Source organism: Falco punctatus (genome assembly GCF_963210335.1).
Source record: "Falco punctatus genome assembly, chromosome: Z".
Classification (NCBI taxonomy): domain Eukaryota; kingdom Metazoa; phylum Chordata; class Aves; order Falconiformes; family Falconidae; genus Falco; species Falco punctatus.
The window spans coordinates 73,446,040-73,465,002 of NC_137586.1; the positions used below are offsets into that span (position 1 = coordinate 73,446,040).

The 18,963-nt window shown below is 45.8% G+C and overlaps 1 protein-coding gene across 1 annotated transcript in view; it reads right to left on the reverse strand.

The window, feature by feature from the left end:
- The window catches only part of MUSK (muscle associated receptor tyrosine kinase), a gene marked incomplete at its 5' end in the record, with an annotated part of 67,286 nt that overhangs the window by 30,753 nt on the left and 17,570 nt on the right, over positions 1-18,963 (reverse strand). The window contains 4 exons of the mRNA XM_080371500.1: positions 823-1,089; positions 3,887-3,893; positions 5,371-5,530; positions 9,437-9,561. Of these exons, the coding sequence (XP_080227626.1) occupies positions 823-1,089; positions 3,887-3,893; positions 5,371-5,530; positions 9,437-9,561 (559 nt within the window). The remainder of the gene's footprint in view (positions 1-822; positions 1,090-3,886; positions 3,894-5,370; positions 5,531-9,436; positions 9,562-18,963) is intronic.

Below are 18,963 nucleotides of genomic sequence, written 5' to 3' on the forward strand. Positions count from 1 at the left end.
ATTCTAGTCTGGGAAGTTGGGGAAGATGTAAAATCTCACTGCAAAAAGGAAGGGAAGAAATACATCTCCATGGCCACAGTGGAAGGACAGAGAGCAATGAGGGAAGGGCTGCTCAGAAGATTGCACAGGGAGGGAACAGTGTCCCTGTCACTGGGATGTGTTGCACAAACACCTGTCAGCAGTGGATTAGCTGTAGTGGGAGATGCTTTGGACTTCTCAGGGTCCCTGCCAGCCCTGTTTCTATGCACATTTCTCTTCATACAGGAGGACACAAGAGCCAGATGGGAGGGAGGTTTGGTTTGCTAGGTATAATTACACTGGCAGTGTCTTTGGTGTCACCTTTTTTTGTTTCATCTCTGTCATGACAGGAAGAGCTGAATGTTTAGTGTATTGCCTTGGTCAGATTTTTTGCACACACTGTAACCATATTTAGTCAAAATTCCAAAGAAGCAATTACATTTGACAGTAATAAGGAGTACATACTGACCTAGTAAGATTTAACTGATAACAATATGTTAATTATTTAAATCTATTATGTCATTCAAATGGATATTTCTTTTCAACACTGACTGCTAAAAGTCCAGCATAACACAGATGCCTGGGTCTGAAAGTCAGTCTATGCAATGAGCACAGAAAGAGCTGGATCATGTCATCTTTGTGCATACAGAGGAGAGAGCAAAGAGAAAACCCATGCAAACCCAGAGGGCCCATTTTCGCTCAGCATTACTGCAAGTCTGGGCAGACCCTCACCACTTCCCTGCTGCCTACACATTCCCATTAAATGAAAGTGAAAGATGAGCTTTTTTTTTTTTTTTCATTTACCTGCACACTGGTTTTGGAGCTGGCCCAGCTCCTGAGGGATTGCACTCCTGGAAGATGTAGTTACACAGCAGAGACTCAGCAGCCGGTTGGCAGAATGAACTCACCATTTTCAGTTCAGTCCAGACAGTGTGCACAAGCAGCTCTTGGGTCTCCTCTGGGTCCGCATAGGAGGAGTTGAAGAAAACAAGAGCATTCTTCGCCAAGATAGCATTACAGACCTCACCTCTGTACGTGCTGCAGTAGCCTGCATCACCCTTGTACAGCTTGCTGTCAAGGACAATAGCATATACACACAGTAAGTTCCCAACCCTAAACAGTTGCAGGAGCAGGATGTCTAGACCCTGTTTCTGAATAAAATGGCATCTGTAAAGCTAACAGAGGGCAGAGGAGAGGGTAGATGGTTATGACTACTAAAAATACCTAATACCATCCATGAATGAAACTTCTGCAAGGAACCCCAGCGTGATCTCAGCACCCTTCTGGAAAGCTCCAGAGCTAAGACTCTGGCCAAGAGTTGCTAGCATTATAAGTGCGCAAAAAGACTGAATGATCATGCACAACTGTGACCTAGCATGGCCGCTCACCCTGCCCCTAGGTCCTAATGGGAAAATGTTTTGTTTTCATGCTTCCCTGCAGTAGAGATCAGTGGTGCTGCCTGCTGCAGACCTGTGATAACTCAGGATATTTTGCTGTGCTGACTAGCAACAGTTTGATTTTGGATGGATTCAATAAGCAGGAGCCAGGAGAGTTCCACCCGACATGTGCCAGGAAATTCTTCCCAAGATCAGACCAGCCAAGATCTTACCTGCCCCTCCTCAGCTCCTACACCCCTCCCAACCCTGCTTCTCTTCTACATGCATTTAGGTGGGAGAACAGAGAGGTAGAGGCACAAGACTGCAGTTTTCCTTTTGATGCTTCCCTGCAAGGTCCAGCTTCTCCTCTGTTTGCCATATCTCCCACTTCGAAAACTCCTGCCGCAAAGCATGGGGCCAGAGCTATGCTGGAGCAATAAAAAGCACAGCAGGGTCAGCTCCTTTCTGGGCTGTTTATTTATCTTGCCTGCATTTTTTGCCTCTAGCAGGAGACAGATGTCATCCCTCCCTCGCCTTCTTCCCCACAGCCATCAGAAGAGAGCAGTAGGGCGAGGGCATGCACAGGTCAGCTCCCATGGCCACCCCACAGCAGCAAGGTCTGCGGGTGAGGATGCGTCCTCTGCTCAGGCAGCCTGTGGGATGCAGTGCCCTCAGTGTAGGGGGAAACTTGGGAAAACCTCCTCCCCTGTGTGCAGGAGACAGCTGAATCGAGGAAGGAGGAGGGCTGGGTGCAGCTGTCCCCACTGCTCATTCGGTCAGTGTAGCTGGGGTCAGGGAGTTCAATTCACAACACGCCAACCATTTGGAGCAGCCAGCAGAGTTATTTGTATCTTTGACTTTTGCTTTTTTCCCTTGTCCAAATAGTCACCCATTGTCAACCCTGGGGGTGCTTGTTGTTTTTCTATAGAAAGCTGGAGGTACATGGACAAAAGATTATACAGGATGCTCAAATGTCTGCTTCTCAGATCCTGCTCACTCCAGATGACATTCTATGGTCCTGGTTTATCTGCACTACTTTGGGCTCCATGTCAAATTTTTTTCAATTATTTTTTCATATATGTCACATTGGCTAAAATATACAGGAAGGCACCAATTCCTTGAGGTAGTACCAAAACAGCAGCGATGCTGTGACACCCTGCATCACCCAAGGCTTCATGGACACCCCTTCATGTGACACAGGCACCCTCCAGCATCCTGTACCAGTCCTACAGCCCACAGCCCGTGGCATCTCCCTGGCACAGAGCAGGTTTTCCCACAGCACTGAGCTGCTCCCAGCACACTGCTAGAGCTGTCTTTGGCATGGCAGAGGTCACATTATTCACATTTTCCTGATGATGCTCGTTGTGCTTAATCTGAAAAGTATGTCCTTCCTGAGCCCCAAGGGGCAAAAGAGGGCACAAGTGTGCGTGGGGCACCTGTGCTGCTGACTTCAATGGGCTGCAGAAGCAGTCTGATGAGCCATCAGTGCTAATATTTGTTTCCTTGCTTTTTTAAAACCTGCAGGGAAACATGGACCAGGCTGCAATGGAGTAGCAGACATGATTCTCACAACACCTTGTCACAGAAAGGGAATTCCATGCAGCAGATGTTGAGAACAACTGTAGGACAAAAGGGCTGAGCATTTGATCACTGTTCCCACGCCTGTCACACCTACAAGTGCAGGTGTAAGGCATAAGTCTACCATCGTTATCGGCTAGTCACTAAATCACTTACAGACTTCCTGAATCAATCTTGCAATCCCCTGTGAGGGAGGCAAGGGCCTTTGCAGGGAACCTGTGTCAGCAGAGTGGCAAAGTCATTTGCTCAGACTTTCTCAGGCTCTGCTCTTTGAAGGCCAGTAGCTCGCAGCCCTCCTTCCAGGTTAATCCTCTCATTTTCTTTCCAGACTCAGCTGCTAGTGCAGCATGTAGAAATATGCTAGAACTCTAAAAGAAAAAGCCAACCAAACTGTTCAGTATTCCAAAAAATACCAAGCAAGACTGCATGTATGATTACATCACATCACAACTGCATGCGTGGCTTTAGCCATCCATAACTCTGCTTGGAACCGATATCTAAACTTCTCTTGCCCAAACCTGGTGATCACCTAACCAAAATATATTTATTATTATTTAACTTGCAGTTAAACTTTTACCTGTAAATTTATAAGGTCAGTGCAGTTGCAGATGTGTAATGTGAACAGAATTTATTCCAGAACATTCTGCTGACTACCATGTTTTAAACACCCTTACTCCTGTGCAATCCACTGCTTGCTTTATACAGAGGCATCCTTATCTATCTGGGCCCAGTCTCAAATCGTGCCTGTATAAAGGAACTCAGCATTCCCTTCAGGTGAACCTCATCTGCATGCCTAGCACCCAGAAACCCACTCCCTTCATTCAAGCCCAGTTAACCAAATCTCCTTTGTTCATCATTCTTCTTCTCCCTGGCCCAGAGAAAACTCCAAGGCAGCCGCAGAAAGTCATTCTTACCTCCACTCTGCTGACAGGCACCAGAAACAGGAATTGTGATGAACCAGGAGAAAAAAGAAATGAAAAAGACATTAGTAACACTTCACTGCCCCCTCTGAGATATGGGGTGTTAAGATTGTCATGCTAGGAAATCTGTGTGAGACCTGTAAGCTGTCTGAAAAGGATGCAGCTAAATTCTGTCCTTAATTTTGCACCTTCTTGTGGGGAAGAAGAGTTGAGCAGCACAGGATGATGTATGGGGAAATGAAATGAGGAGGAGGAAGTGGACTGTTGGATGCAGTTCTTGATGAGGTGGACCATTGCACCCCAAACACTTTTACCCATATCCTTTGGATCCTACATAACTAGCAAATAGCATCCTCTATTTAAGTTACCCATGCACAAATTACTGCAGGCAGCAGATGGGAGAAACCAGGGGTGGAGGATCAGCACAGGCAGATGGCCATGCCCCCCACTTGCAGTGCTGTGGGGAGTTGGGCTGTGCTGGCATGGGGAGGAGGTGCTGAACATTAGCCAGGGACGAGGACACCTCTGCCCTGGGACCCTTGGGAGCTGGGATGAGGCCAAGGCAGGCTCCTGCTCAGGTCTGGGGGGCTGCTGCCCTTTTGCTGAGCACACACAGCCTAGAAGGGAGCAATGCACCTTTTCCCACCAGCCTAAAGCACCTGCCCTCCCTACTGCACCTGTACCTCTGTTTCATGGGGCAGAGCCTTGCCTGGGCTAAAAGCAGAAGTGAGGATGTAAAATACAGTACCAGGTGCTGAGTCTTTCACAGGGCAGAGCTTGCTGCTAGGTTTCAATGCCCAGTGTAAGAAAGGGCATGGTTATTTTCCCAACAGAAGCTGAGGCACAGAGAGAGGGGCAGGTGGGTGCCTGCTTAATAGCAGTATCACCTTATGTCTGGAGTCCCAGATGATTCCTCTTTCCTCTAACGAAGCACCCACACCTTTCTCTTGGTGTGACAAATGCTGTCAGCTAGCTTAGGCCATTGGTATTTCTCCTCTTTTGGACCATCCTTTCCCCATTTGGAGATGTCCCTGGGAGCAGAGGTTACCCCAGGCACGGCGGGCTACTGCTCTTACAACAACCTCTCTGCTTTCTTGGATGAACACCCTGAGAAGCCAAACTGCTCACAAAAGCTATTTTCACCTTGCTGTTAGGTGATACCAGCGCTGGGTCATGGCCACAACTTCCTCTGTATGGATGAACTTACCAAGTGTGCTTCTGGGACACAAAGTACAAGATGGCATCAAACATTCAGGAAGTGACAGTTGTGCCAATCTCCGAATTGCAAGAATATATGAGGAAATAGCCTGGGGGGGGGTGCACTTCTACTCAAATTTAGCCCCCTGCACAATGTCAGGTCTCCAAGGTTTTCCCTCCTCCTGTAGAGTACTTAATACCCCTTCCCTCTCCCACCACAGGGAAGCTAGAAGTGCAATTGCAAGGGTAAAAAATTAATGACCCCTTCTTTCCCAGCATACCTGAAATGCTGATGGTTGCTGCGGCTTTTGCAGCTCCAAAAGTTTTGCTGTGTTTGTTCATGGCAAGACAAGTGAATAGGCCAGGTCGGGTGACATACACCTGCAGTCTGGAGTCAACCACTCTGTCCTTGACACTTTCGACTATAGACCCTGCAGAAACCTAAGACAGCAAAAAGTCCAATGGAGTGCTATTTCCAAAAAAGGCAAACAAACAAACAAACCAAGGAAAAATCTAAAAGCATCAGCCTCAAACATTTAAACTGGCAGAGGAAGATGTAGCAAGTAGGTAGAAGTGGCAGAGAACTAAAGGTGCTGGTGTTATTTTGGTGCTTTCATAGCAGCTGACTTTGCAGACAAAAACAAATGTTAAAGACCTCTCGTATTTCACATTTTAGCAATACTTTTGCAATTAATTTTCTGTTCCAGAGGGCTTCAGTCTCAGCTTTGCTCATGTCATTGAGTTGGCTAATTACTCCAGGACCTCTACTAGTAGACTTTTTGCCTATTCATGCCTTAGCAAGGAAACGCATCAGGTGGCTTTGTAGATCCTGGAGTTACAGATGGAGAAAATAAATAGTTGGGAAGTTGTTGATTCTGGATTAATATAACCACTGCCACACTTGCAAAGCAGTCATGAGCAAAGCAAGTGCTGTGACTCCAACACTTTGGCAGAAATCTCATAGATTTTCTTATCTCACACCTGGAAATACGGAAAGGGCTGTAGCTGTGGTGATTTTGGCCAGCTCTTTTCCCAGATCAGAAATTCCCACGTAAATGAGCTTGGAGCCTGTTAATTTTGGCCAATTGGTCTTGATTTTATCCTCAAATCTTTCCTGCTTATATGGAATTCATTAAAGTAAGAGGTCCAGCAAGATTCTACCTTGGCAAAGGCAGTGGGAAAGAGCAGCATTGTCTGCTCTATGCTTCATACTGGTAGGAAGCATCAAGTGTAATCCAAGCAAGATGTGGTTGCCAGTGGGTCCCACCAGTGTGGCCCTAAGGACAGTGAGAGTTGTCTCCCTGGATCAGTCCCAGCAAAACATTTTACCTATGCATCTATCTGAAAGGTTGGAGGGATCTATCTGACTTCCCTGGAGATTAGTAGAAACGTTATTTCAATGGGTTCTGTGTCTGTTCCCAAAGTATTAACAGTAATCATTGAATCAAGAAGGGAAGCATCAGTGCTGTATCATGACTTTATTAAGCAGATTGGTTTTTCTCTGAAAAGAAAATGCTGAAAATAATATATTTGTTTTGCCTCACTCAAGCTCAACTTAGAGTTGTGGTGAGGGAACATGCATGGGACGAAATCACTAAATAACCAGACCAACACAGTTTGAAAATATTGTATCAGGGATGGGTGGTATGCCAGTCACTTTGCAAATGCAGGGACCAGAGATATTTTTTGGCCTTATGCTGTGAAGTTAGTTCAGGTGGATGGGAGCTCAGGAGGCTTTTTTCACAACTTTCTCTTTTAATACAGTGTTGGTCAGATTGATTTTTAGAATGTTTTTCTCCTCAGAAACTAAGCTCCTCAGCGCAAAGACATTTCTGGGATCTTCCTAGTGGAAAGGAGGAATTTCTTTACAGGCTGCCCCTGCCTCTCAGTAACCACCCAGGAGAAGTGGCTGCTGACCTCAAGCCACTTGCACTGATCCAATCTTCTCTCACTCCCTAGTCTCAGGCCTGGGGCATATCCCATCCTCCTAGCTCCACTCCCAGCAGAACTAGACTTGTGTCTGACAAGCACAGAGAGCTAGGATTGCTCATCCTGGCTTTTGCCATGGGAGGAAAAGGGTGCTCAGGTAACTGCAAGCAGTACAAGCAGTATGTGTGCTCACATGCACTGTGGACAATCTCAGGTGAGTGTCACGTAGTTGTGCCTCGAAGTTCCACACTGGCCAGCTGTTGATTTCTCTATTGGGAACCTCAGGCTGTTTTCTTGTGTTAATTGATTCCCTTCCCTTTTCAAATATGTTCCCTGAGATTTTGTTTCCAACAGGTCTTTTTTTTTAGCCTTTAAAACATCGCCTCAGCCACCACTGAAGCAGAGATCTTTTCATATCTTCACACCTGGATCAATTACTCTTTGTGGTGTGGAAAACTACAGTTTAAGGTCCATGATACTCAGTGGTGCATAGCAGGAGGAAAAGGAATTGTGTTTCTGTTTAGGTAGGCAAGGCAGCTGCTGAGCAGAGGAGTTTCCATCTTCCTCTTCAAAGGCAGATCAACAACCTTCAGTAGGTTCCTACTCTTTAGACCTCAGGACAACTACAAGCTGGTGTTCAGAGACTGTATGGCCACAGTCATATTGCATCTTCTAATGACTCACCATTGCTTGCTTGTGAGCCAGCCCTCAAATGCACGTGCTCCAGTCCACCCACTTCTTGGCCTGACTTTCCCAGAGAAAGGCTCTCTTTAAGATCTCCTTGTCTTATTTAAAATGAGGCAGTCTAAAGCATCACTCTTCTGGGACTGGGCTTTGCCTTGCAGACAGGAATGGGGAGAGCAGATCTGACCACTCCGACAGTGGCCACAGACAGCTCTCTGTGGGACTGACACACCAGAGTAGAGGTCTGTGCTCCAGAAATACTCTGCCATTGCCAGGGACCCCAGACCAGAACATTCCTCAATGGGGAAGAAGTCTTCAATAAACACCTGCTATTGTCTCAGAATAATTATCACCAGAAACTACCAAGGACTCACAGGGCTCTGCAGAGGCAGATCTGATCCATTTGTTGTTCTGCCTGGCAACCTTGAGGGAATATAGAAAATCAGCCCTAATGAGACTGGAGGACACAATCAGATTTAGAGGAGATAAGGAAGGCAAGACAGCCTGCAGAGTAGTCCAGGCTCCTTAATAATGTATCTTAATACATGGGAAGAGGGGATACAGACCAGGACGGAGGTAGCCTCCTGAAGCTTGAGCAAGAGCATTTATTGGTCCTGTTGGACAAGCAAGTCCACAGGAATGGCTATGGTCAGCCAGTAACCAGAAGGATTTGACGGTGACAGGTTCAGCGAGAAAGAGTAGAGGCAGATTGCTGGCCTGCAAACAGCAGCTGCTCCGCCTGTCTCCACAGCATCACTCCCTGGGGCTCATATCCTTAAAAAAGCTTTTGAAAGACCAGAGAGTATATATATGTCCATATATATGCCCCATATATGAGGTATATATATGGAGTATATAGATGCCCATATATATCCATGCAGAGAGTATATATGTCCACCATAACTGTATGAATGCTAGAGGAAACCCTTGCAGAGCTGCTGTGACTGTGGTGCACAGCTTGCTCCCAGGGAGGCAATATCAGATGTCAAGCTCAGTTCAGCTGAAAATAAGGTAGTGCTATTGCCTATACCGAGACATGAAAACCAGATGAATTTAAAGCAGGCACCTATTTTAAATGGTGGAGATAATGAGACCATGGAACGATTTCCTGTGAGAAGCAGTTTACTTGCATCTCTTGGTGCCTGCCACTGGAGAGGGTATGCCTTTCCTGAGGACATGCTTCTAGCCAGAAATAAATTGGTGACATACTTCAGTGCATCACTTAGGTCAGTCTAGAAAAATTCAGATCTATTCATCTGCAAATACACTGTGTATATATGCTGTCCCACAGGTATTTTGCCTCAAGACAGTATGCTCTACCTAACTACCTCAGTTTGGGTTATTTTGTCAAATAAGCAATTTTGCCATGTTATTGCTAACACATTAGGAAAAGGTAGAGGAAAAGTGGTTGCAGAAATACCTAAACCTGTGATGAAGCCCTAGAAACCCTGGCTCAGAGGAAAGTTGTAAACATCTAAAGCACCCTTCAACTCAGGCTTTCCAGACCCTAACAAATGAACCCATGCAACACCTGGGAGAAGGGGGAGAGTGTTTTGCAGAGGACAATACTGCAGCAGGGAGGTGGGGCAGAAGGAACCTGATCGCACAGCGGAGCACTAAGACAGGAATAGAAACCATGGGTGCTGGTTGGCAGCCCATATTTTAATCCCTGGGCTGAGCTTCCAGATGCTAACAGCCCTCTGGGGCCAAAAGAATGAAAAAAGAGGTACTTACAGCTTTCCCGTTTTCCAGCCAGGTGATGGTGGGAACTGGAAGGCCGGTCGCTGTGCACCGCAATGTCACCACAGACCCAAAGGTGATATTTTGGGATTCGGGAGCATTCAGGATTCTGGCAAAAACTGCAGGAGAAGACAAAGGTGCTAGCTGAACATCAATGTAATGCTGAGGCTGGGGAGGCATGGGGATGCTCCCTCCCTAACAGGTCTTGAAATAAGCCACAGCCCTATGAATAAGAACAGAGTGTAGCACAGGCTTCCCAGGGAGCAACAGTCTTGGGAGAGGGACAAGGAAAAGAAAGGTGATCAGTGTGATTATGTTCTGCACCTTACAGACCAAAATTTTACCTCTGGAAATTTCTACATCACCTGAGTTTGATGTCTCAGAGGAGGTAATGTGCAAAGAACCAAGGGCAAATTCATTGGTAGTGTGCAAATGGGATAGCTTACAGCAAATACACAGCAAGTTACCACGCTGCCCTGCCAAAGGTGTCTTCATGCAAAGCTTGTTCAAAACCATCAAGGAGGACCATCAGCACAGTCACATACCATGAAGGTTAAGGGTCAGATCACATCCTCTAGTGTGATTACAGTGATTAGAACTTACCATGGAGTGTCTCAAACCCCAGTATTTTCCATATCATGACAGCTTGCCCTAAGAGGTGAGAGTCTAACATATGGGGGAATGCCTGGCAAAGATTTCAGGAAGATGAGGTTGCGGGGGAAAGCAGGTTTTAAAGGGACTTTTCATCTCTACTGCACTTGCTTCTTTTGTGGTAATACAGTTACTGGGCAGTTTGAAGATAAGCAAGTGCCTCCCTGCCCCAAGATTTTTTTTATTTATTTTGTGTGTGTGTGTGAAAAGAAGAACTGATTTTTTTTTCTGAAAACTTATTTCTATCCAGAAACACAACTCTGATGGCCTTCACAAGCTGTATTTCATCTGCTGTACTTGGACCACATAGGGGAAAGCAGAGAAGAAAGACGTTTCCCATATGGAACATTGTAGTTTTGACCAAAAATTTTTAATTGAGATGCCTGAATCTCTGTGCAGAAGCAGGCTGAATAGTTCTGTGCCATTTCTTATTCCAGTTTCTTATGCTTAGTAAGGCTTGCCCTCTCCTTCTGGGCTGCACAACAATGATGAAAAGTCTCCATCAGAAATTTTAGTAACCAGGGGAGTTTCTCTTGGAGTTCTCAGACAAGCCTGATGCCTTGTTTGCCACTTTTCCTATCTGTATGGCTCCTCTTACCAACATATCTGACCATGTCACAGTCTTCTGTGTCTCTGCCCAATGCACCTCTTGGCACTGGCCACTGGTTGCTTCCAGATGGAGACCTCCAACGCAAAACAATTAGAAGATCAACACAGTGACCCTTCAGAAACTGAACATCTGTCCCTGCCATTTGGATGGGAAGGCTTCATCTGCAACAGTTCAGTTGGAATAAAAAAATAAAAAAGTGCATGCTTTCCACATAGTCCTTCCACCCAGTCCTGGCCTGAGAAGGTGTTGAGCCTAAATCCAGCTTCTGCTCATGGACAGGTGACACTAAGACTACATTTCAGTGTAAAAACATTTTTCTCTTAGAAGCACAGCTATTCAATAGGCTTTTGGGCGGGGTTTTTTAGGAAGATTACATTTCGTGATAGCTAAGTGAAAAGGGCAGGAACATATATATTACATTCAGCTTCTTAGTTCCTCTACAGTCTCCAAGCAGTCCCTCATTGTCAATGTTTGGTGCCACTTGCTTAAAGTCAAAGCAGAGCAGTGTCAGGGCTGCTGCATCCCCCCTACCCCTCAGCAAGGCAGCAGGTATGAAGATGCACCACTAATGAGGAAAGCTGCAGTTGCTAGCCAGGGACTTTTCTGATGAATAATAACCAAAATGAAACTTCAGGCCACTATCACCAGATGGTTATGAATTCAGCCCCAAATGCCTCAGGCCAAGCTCATAATTACTTTTATACTTAATTCAGGGAAATCCCAAACCTCTGGGCCAGTCCTGTGGCAGCAGTTACATGCCCATGTCTCCTGCTGAAGGCAGCACATTAGCTCCCAGAACTGGAATTCAGCTCTTAGTGCTTTTCTCATGCTGCTGTTGGTTTCTCAGTGTGCTGTGAGGGCACTGCCCACCTGATGATTCTGCTGCTGAGATCCTGCCCAACTTAATTAATATAAAAGTGATGAATTAACAGCACCCCGTTAGCCAGTGCTAGACTCAGGCATGTATGTCTTCCTCTGTACTGCCTGCTCTCCCAAAATCTGCGACAATCATTCAGCTAGGAGGGAAAAAAGGGCACTTTGAAAATTATGGCAGTTGCCCAAGCAGGGAGCAAAGCCGCATTGAGAGCAGCAGCTGGTCCAGCTCATGTGCAGTGCCTGTGGGAAGGCCAGAAAAATACATCCCGCTCCCCAAGCTCCTCCTGCCATTGTTGGTCACTTGCTTTGGTACCCCAGCACACTGGTGGTGTGAGTGCTTGCCTGCCAGCATAGGGAAGGCAAAGGGTCAGGCCATTCAAGCATAAAACACCAAATACAAGGATAAAAAAATCTATTGATGGCTGCTAAGCATTCACATGTTTCTTGTGGAAAGTATTGCAGGTGTATTATCTAGCACAAGGAGGGACAGCTAAATAAAAGCGGGCCTACAAAGAAATAAGCTGATTTCCTAAGTGTGGAAGAATGGAAGATCCTACCACCCCCAGTGCCACGACATACATTTCCAGGAGTTTCAAAACTGAAGTTACAGATTTAATACTTGTTAATAAATGTTAATTTCAAGTACTCACATTTGCATGCTTTTTAAAAGTGTTTTACTGAAAGTTTAGCTATTTAACTTAAGTACTTAGCTTAGATGCTGTGAATTGAATAACCTGGGGGGCCGGGGGTGGTTGTGTTACATTCTTTTATTTTTGAGTAAGAAATTCCCTGGGACTTCTCAGATCCCAACAGGCTTTGTAGTGCCACTTAATGGCACACCCAGGGACACATTTTCCAAAGGGCTTTTCATCACTTTGGGAAACAGCATCAAATAAAATAACATAAGCTATTTCTCATCCCCATCATCTACATCATCTATAAGTGGATGGTCAACACACTGCCGTTGCCAGCAAACTTGGGTGATGTAGGAAAGCCAAGACAGGTTGTGTGAGAGTAGCCAGTGTCATCTTCCACCTGTGCAAAGTGGGGCAAGACCAGCAGGATGAGCTCAAGTTCCATTTTGGCAACTGGATCAGCAAGGAAGTCTGTCCTGTAGCTAAATGGAGGAACCCAACCCACAAAACTGTGACATTTCCCCACCCCCCCACCCCACCCCACCCCACCCCACCCGTATTTGGTAGGATGGGGTTGCATCTTTGGCAGATGAGGGAAGAGCAACTGATGCCATCTACCCTGACTCATGCAAAGCTTTTGACACAGTCCTGCATGACATTCTTGTCTTTAAACCAGAGAGACAGGGATTTGAGGGATGAACCACTCAGTGGACAAGGAATTGGCTGGATGGTCGCACTCAGGGAGTTGCAGTCAACAGCTCAATGTTCAAGTGGAGACAGGTGGTGAGTGGTGTTCCTAAGGGGTCCGAACTGGGACTGGTGCTGTTCAATTTCTTTGTCGGCAACATGGACAGTGGGATTGAATGCACCCTCAGCCAAATTTGCCAGTGACACCAAGCTGAGTGGTACAGTCAACACACTGGAAAGAAGGGATGCTATCCAGAAGGACTTTGACAGGCTTGAGAAGTGGACCCATGATAACCTCCTGAAGTTTAACAATGCCAAGTGCAAAGTCCTCCACCTGGGTTGGGGCAACCCTCAATATCAATACAGGCTGGGCAGAGAATGGATTGAGAGCAGCCCTGAGGAGAAGGACCTGGCGGTGCTGACGGACAAGCTCAACATGACCTGACAATGTGTGCTTGCAGCCCAGAAAGCCAACCAAATCCCGGGCTGCATCACAAGCAGCATGGCCAGCAGGTCAAGGGAGGTGATTCTCCCCTTCTACTCTGCTCTCGTGAGACCCCATCTAGAGTTCTGTGTCCAGCTCTGGGGACGCCAGCATAAGAAGGGCATGGACCTGTTGGAGGGAGTCCAGAGGAGGGCCATGAAGATGATCAGGGAGCTGGACCTCTCCTACGAACACAGGCTGAGAGTTGGGGTTTTTCAACAAGAAGAAGAGAAGGCTCCAAGAAAATCCTATAGCAGCCTTCCAGCGTGTAAAGGGGGCCTACAAGAAAGCTGGAGAGGGACTTTTTACAAGGTCTTGTAGTGATAGGAGAGAGCGGGATGGTTTTAAGATGAGAGAGGGTAGATTTGGATTAGGTATTAGGAAGACATTCTTTACCGTGAGTGGTGAGGCACTGGCACAGGCTGCCCAGAGCAGCTGTGGATGCCCCATCCCTGGCAGTGTTCAAGGCCAGGCTGGACGGGGCTTTGAGGAGCCTGGTCTAGCGGAAGGTGTCTCTGCCCGTGGCAAGGGGTTGGAACTAGGTGATCTTTCAGGTCCCTTCCAACTCAAACCGTTCTGTGATTCTGTGATAATTCTATGAAAATACACAAAGGGAGAGGCAAAGGTGAGGAAGAAATGGCAACCCTGATTGCACCGACCTAAGCAACTGGCAGGGAGAAGCAAGTGAGAATGCAGGGAAAGGCAGGAAGAAGGAAATGGCAATAAATACTTGCAAAATCCACATTGTTTGGTGGGCTCAGGACATCATTTTGTTTTCATTTTGCCTCAGAGTGAAAATTCCCAATAATCAGGTGATTTTTTGCACCTATGTTACTTGCCCTCCTTTTCCAGATCCTCCTGAAAGTGGATTTTGCCAGGACCTTTGCCTGTTTACCTATATAGCCACAAGATTAACAACATTTACATCAGGACCCCCAGGCTCCCAGCACAGGATTTACCCAAATGCATGCCAAAAAGCATTTAAGAAGGGCGGGCAAAGAGGGCTTCATTTATCTTAAGTGGAAAACAGAGGAGCTGGAAATGAAATTCAGCCAGCTGAAAGCCAAGCCAGCACGTTGTTTCACTCCTAAGCCCCATAATAAATGTCATTTCTTTTACAGCCCTGCTAAATGATGTGATGTGCACTGCAGGGCTTGCTAGGAGGTATCTGCACTGTGGCCAGCTGCTCTCGTTTCTGAGAATTAGGTAATATCATCCAGTCCAAACAGTAGGGCTTTAATACAGTCACAAAATTTTTATACTATAAAAAGATTAAAGCATCCCTCACCCCCCCTCCCCCTAGCTTTGAATGGTTAACTCTTTCCAGATGACTATTTTTCCTGTCACCTTTGACTGAGCTCTGTTTCATTTCCAGGGCTTGGGGCCTGATCCTGCAGTTCTGGTAGACGCCTGCCCTTTGACTGGGTAAGGCCTGTTTTTTTTGTTAAAACAAGCTGAACTGGGCCTGTCACATCCAGGCAGCAGCTTGGGTGGCCTGGGACAAAGTGGAAAGCAAAAAGTGATACCCAGACATCACAGGAAACCATCATGCAGCCCCAGTGCAGGAAGATGCCCCTTTTAGCCACGGTTTCATAAGCCCTAACACTAGCTTTGACACGCTGGGCCCAGTCAAGCACTGGTTTTCGGGTGCGGGGTGGGTTTTTTTTATCCAGAGCCTCCACTACCTTTGATGAACCCTGACTTTCGAGTACATGAGCAACACTTGCCAATGTACTTGAATCAAACCAGCCTGTCAACATCTGTGTGTATGCACATCCCAGACTTTCTTGCTAGCCCTGGCATACCATAAAGCATACCTAACAGTCCAGACTGAGAAAAGGCTAATCTTGCGTTAGCAACCACCCGGCAAGGATGAGTTCACGCTCTCTTCCCACAGCAGTCTGAGCCTGGCCTAACACATGAACTAGACCTGGCCTGTCCACACTGCCAGATCTGATACCCCAACCTGCTCCACTTTCCCAAATTGTTTTGATTTTATTATGAAAAATGGCCTTTTGGGTGATTACAGCCAGGTCTTACACCAAAAGTTTTTCCAGTTAAGCTACAAAACACGGTTGGTAAAGACAAAACCTTTCTGCAAAAGACGTTTTCCTCTGGTACAGCTGGTGACATGTGGAGAACCAATGTGTCTACATTGCTGGGGGAATTGGTAAGTTATATGTTGCCTTTTTTTCGTTTATGTTCACCAGTGTTCCCGTAGCTCTTTCATATCTGAAGCACAACAGATTGAAATGACTCCTTCTCTAGAGAGGAGTTCTCTGGACTTGGACTTTGCTAACTAATCCGTAAAAAATCACTTACACTTGCCACCTATATGCTCTGAAGAACCACAAACTTCTGCCAACGTGTTCGCAGTCCTTTGCCAGTGAGAAGTCCAGTCGTTTAAATCCCCATTCAGATTCATTCATCTCATATCCATTCACTCTTTCTTGCCAGTCTAAACCAGGCAGACAGGAGAGGTAAGAAGCAGAGGGGCTATATTTCCTTCCCACTGGTGAGAGATAAGGGGAGGTCTGACAAATACATTTATGAACACACAGAAAGCCACAGCATTTGTGTTTTCTGACATTTCAAATTAATCCATGTAAAATCCCAACAATTTTTGAAATACCAGGGCTAAGAACAGGCCACACATCTTGCTCATGGATCAGCAGTCACAGAGACAGCCACGCCAAGCTGTGTGCAGCAGCTAATTGCATGCCAAGAGCCAGGGCTGAGCAAAGGAGGAACAGTCTCCACAGCTGACACAACGGGACCGAATCCCAGCTCAGAGAACAAACAAATTATTCCATAAGCATGGACAGTAACTCCTCTCACAGTGACAGCAACCAGCACTGTGCATGGCTCACCTCACGCCTCCACATGGGAATGGCTCACATTGTACCTTTGCCACTGCTCAAGGCATGCTGCCACCCTCCCACACACTTCCAAAACCACTAGGTTAATAATTAAATCCCATGATAACTGGAAGGTCAGTTTCACTTTGATCTTTAAGTATTTCTTACCAAAACTGCAATATTTATCTTTTTGCAAGCCTGCCAAGTAATCACAAAGAAGAGCAAAATGCCACAGGAAAAGCTGATACGAGACACTTCCACTTATCTCTATGAAATTGCTTATCCGTTTTTATTTAATCGCTATGCAAAGATGCTTATTGCCAGAGAACCATGTGTATATAGATTATCAAAAGAAAAAAATGTAAAAATGCAGTAGGAAATGCATACAACCACTGTATTATTAAGGAACAGCACTGTTAGGTGTGGGCCCTGGAAAAGCAAGCTGCAGGGGCACTGTAAGTAAGCAGTACTTCATCATCCCCTTGCCCCTCACCTGGTTATCATGGTAATCCTCAGGGACAACCTCCCCAATGCATTTGAAACATGAGTATTTTGTACAAAATCTCAAAATCTCAAAGCTCTTCTGTCTCCTGATAGGTGATTTGTGAGATCTGGGGCTTCAGTAGTCCTAACACCTCATCCAGCACAGGCCAGACAGCATAGCAATACATTGACACTCAACCTAGAGCCTGAGGCTGTGGGATAGATGGCAGGGACAACTAAAGATGTGTGTGGAAGGGTGCTGGAGGAAACCACATCATCTCCATCCTGAACCATATGCCTTCAGATTCTGTGTTCTGGTATCAATATCAAAGCCAGTTTTTCTTAGCAAGGCAATAGTTTTCAAGGTAACCTTATTCTAGGGTGAGCTCCAAGATTTGTGGATGGTAGGACAATTTGCATCAGCAGAAGGACTTATATAATGTTAAATGCACCAGCCAGCACAGTAACTTCTCAGCTGTGAAAGAATTTGCATCACATATACATGTCTCTGGAATCCTAAAAGCAGACCTTGCAAATATGCAAAGCTATAATAACCAGGACTAAAATGTAAATAGATAGCTTATATCCTGTGTAACTATATAAAACCTGTTCTGTACAAGTGTTCATTTCTATATACAGAGCAAACACCAGATTCAAGGACAAGTGAGGATAACATGTTCAAATTACTTCCCAAGGAAATTCTTTTCATGTCAGTACTGGTCTTACATATGTGTTTGGTTTCTTTGAAGGAAAGACCCTTCTAAACCTCCCCATGCTATGGCTTTTCTGCAGTATGGAGACACATCACTTAACTCTGCCATTACCCGCTATCACATGTGAAACTGAATAAGAACTTCCGTCTCCTGAGTCAAAAAGCAACTCTTTCTTGTTCCAGTTATGATCACTACCCATTATGACCACTGCCGAGGCTACCAGTGTGCCTGCATGTACTGAAACCTCCACAGCTGCACCAAGTCTTGCCCTCCCACTCTCAGGAATGGAGCAGGCAAGTACATGAGTCACTGGGATACCCAAAACTGAGATAAGCCCTGCAGCATCCTGACATCTGGTCTCCACCAATGGGTAACAGCAGTGCCATAAATTTAATTACATGCCATGTGAAAAGTACTTCCTTTCATCTCTTTTAAAGTGGTGCTAGCAGTAGCTGCTAGGATGTTTCTTGTTCTGGGGTGATAACAAGTAGCCTGTTCCTTGCTCACCTCACCATGTGTCCTTGGTCTTCAGCACTGAAAACTCTGCTAGTCCCTCCTAACAAAGAGATTCACCCTCATTCCCTATTCTCAACTCACAGTTTGAGGTTCCCTTTTTGTGACAGTCTGCCTGGGGCTACATTCAATTTCAGAGGTGTGAGGGGACCATTCCTCCACACAGCAGCACAACAACAGTAGACACTTTCTGTTCCATAGTATAGGCACACACACCCTAGAAATATTGTGTGACACTAAAACGGGCATTAGTGCTAGAAGTAAAATCTTGAGATGTACAGTTTGGAAGAGTCAGTTACAGCGGAAAGAGAGGGCTTTCACCTCCACTGACGCTAACCTGACTGAGAAAGTTGGAAGAGGTCCATGGAAGACAGAAGGCATCAGCCTCAGAAAAATGGTATTGATCCACAACTTTCCAAAACTGGACTGGTAAAGAGACTCTATTAGATTTCCAGGTTGCCTTCAAAATCGTGTCTTTCTGTGTCTTCAGCCCCAGCTCCATATTGGTTTTTCGATGTGAAAAGGCCGTTATTTCAGGATGGTTGTCTCAGTTTGCTCTGCCTCCCTGTATCTGATAGCTATGGATATTCTCTATCCTCTACTCTGTTGTTGACAGGAAACACCTGCTTCCTAGCTACCCAACACAGTTTACAAGCCAGAGGGATTTTTGTCTGCAATATCTGTTTTTTTCCTTAAAACCACAATTCATGCAATGATGTAAGAAATTCATACATAAGTGTCTTTCCAAACTCTTTGTTAGGGGAAAGAGGTTTTTGCAAGAGAAAATAGAAGGACTCAAATTCTCATTAAAGAACAATTTCTCGTACATGTCTTGTCAGAAGCCTCATGCTCCAAGGAGACATGCTTTGCAGCTCTTCGGTGCAGGAGGCCACCCTATGCAAATTACTCAAAGGCAGCACACACCTCATGCCTATGTCACAGCAGAGCAAGCCTCAGGAATAAATTTATAGTTCACACTTTTTTTGTTCATTTGCTGAAGGTCTGGGACTG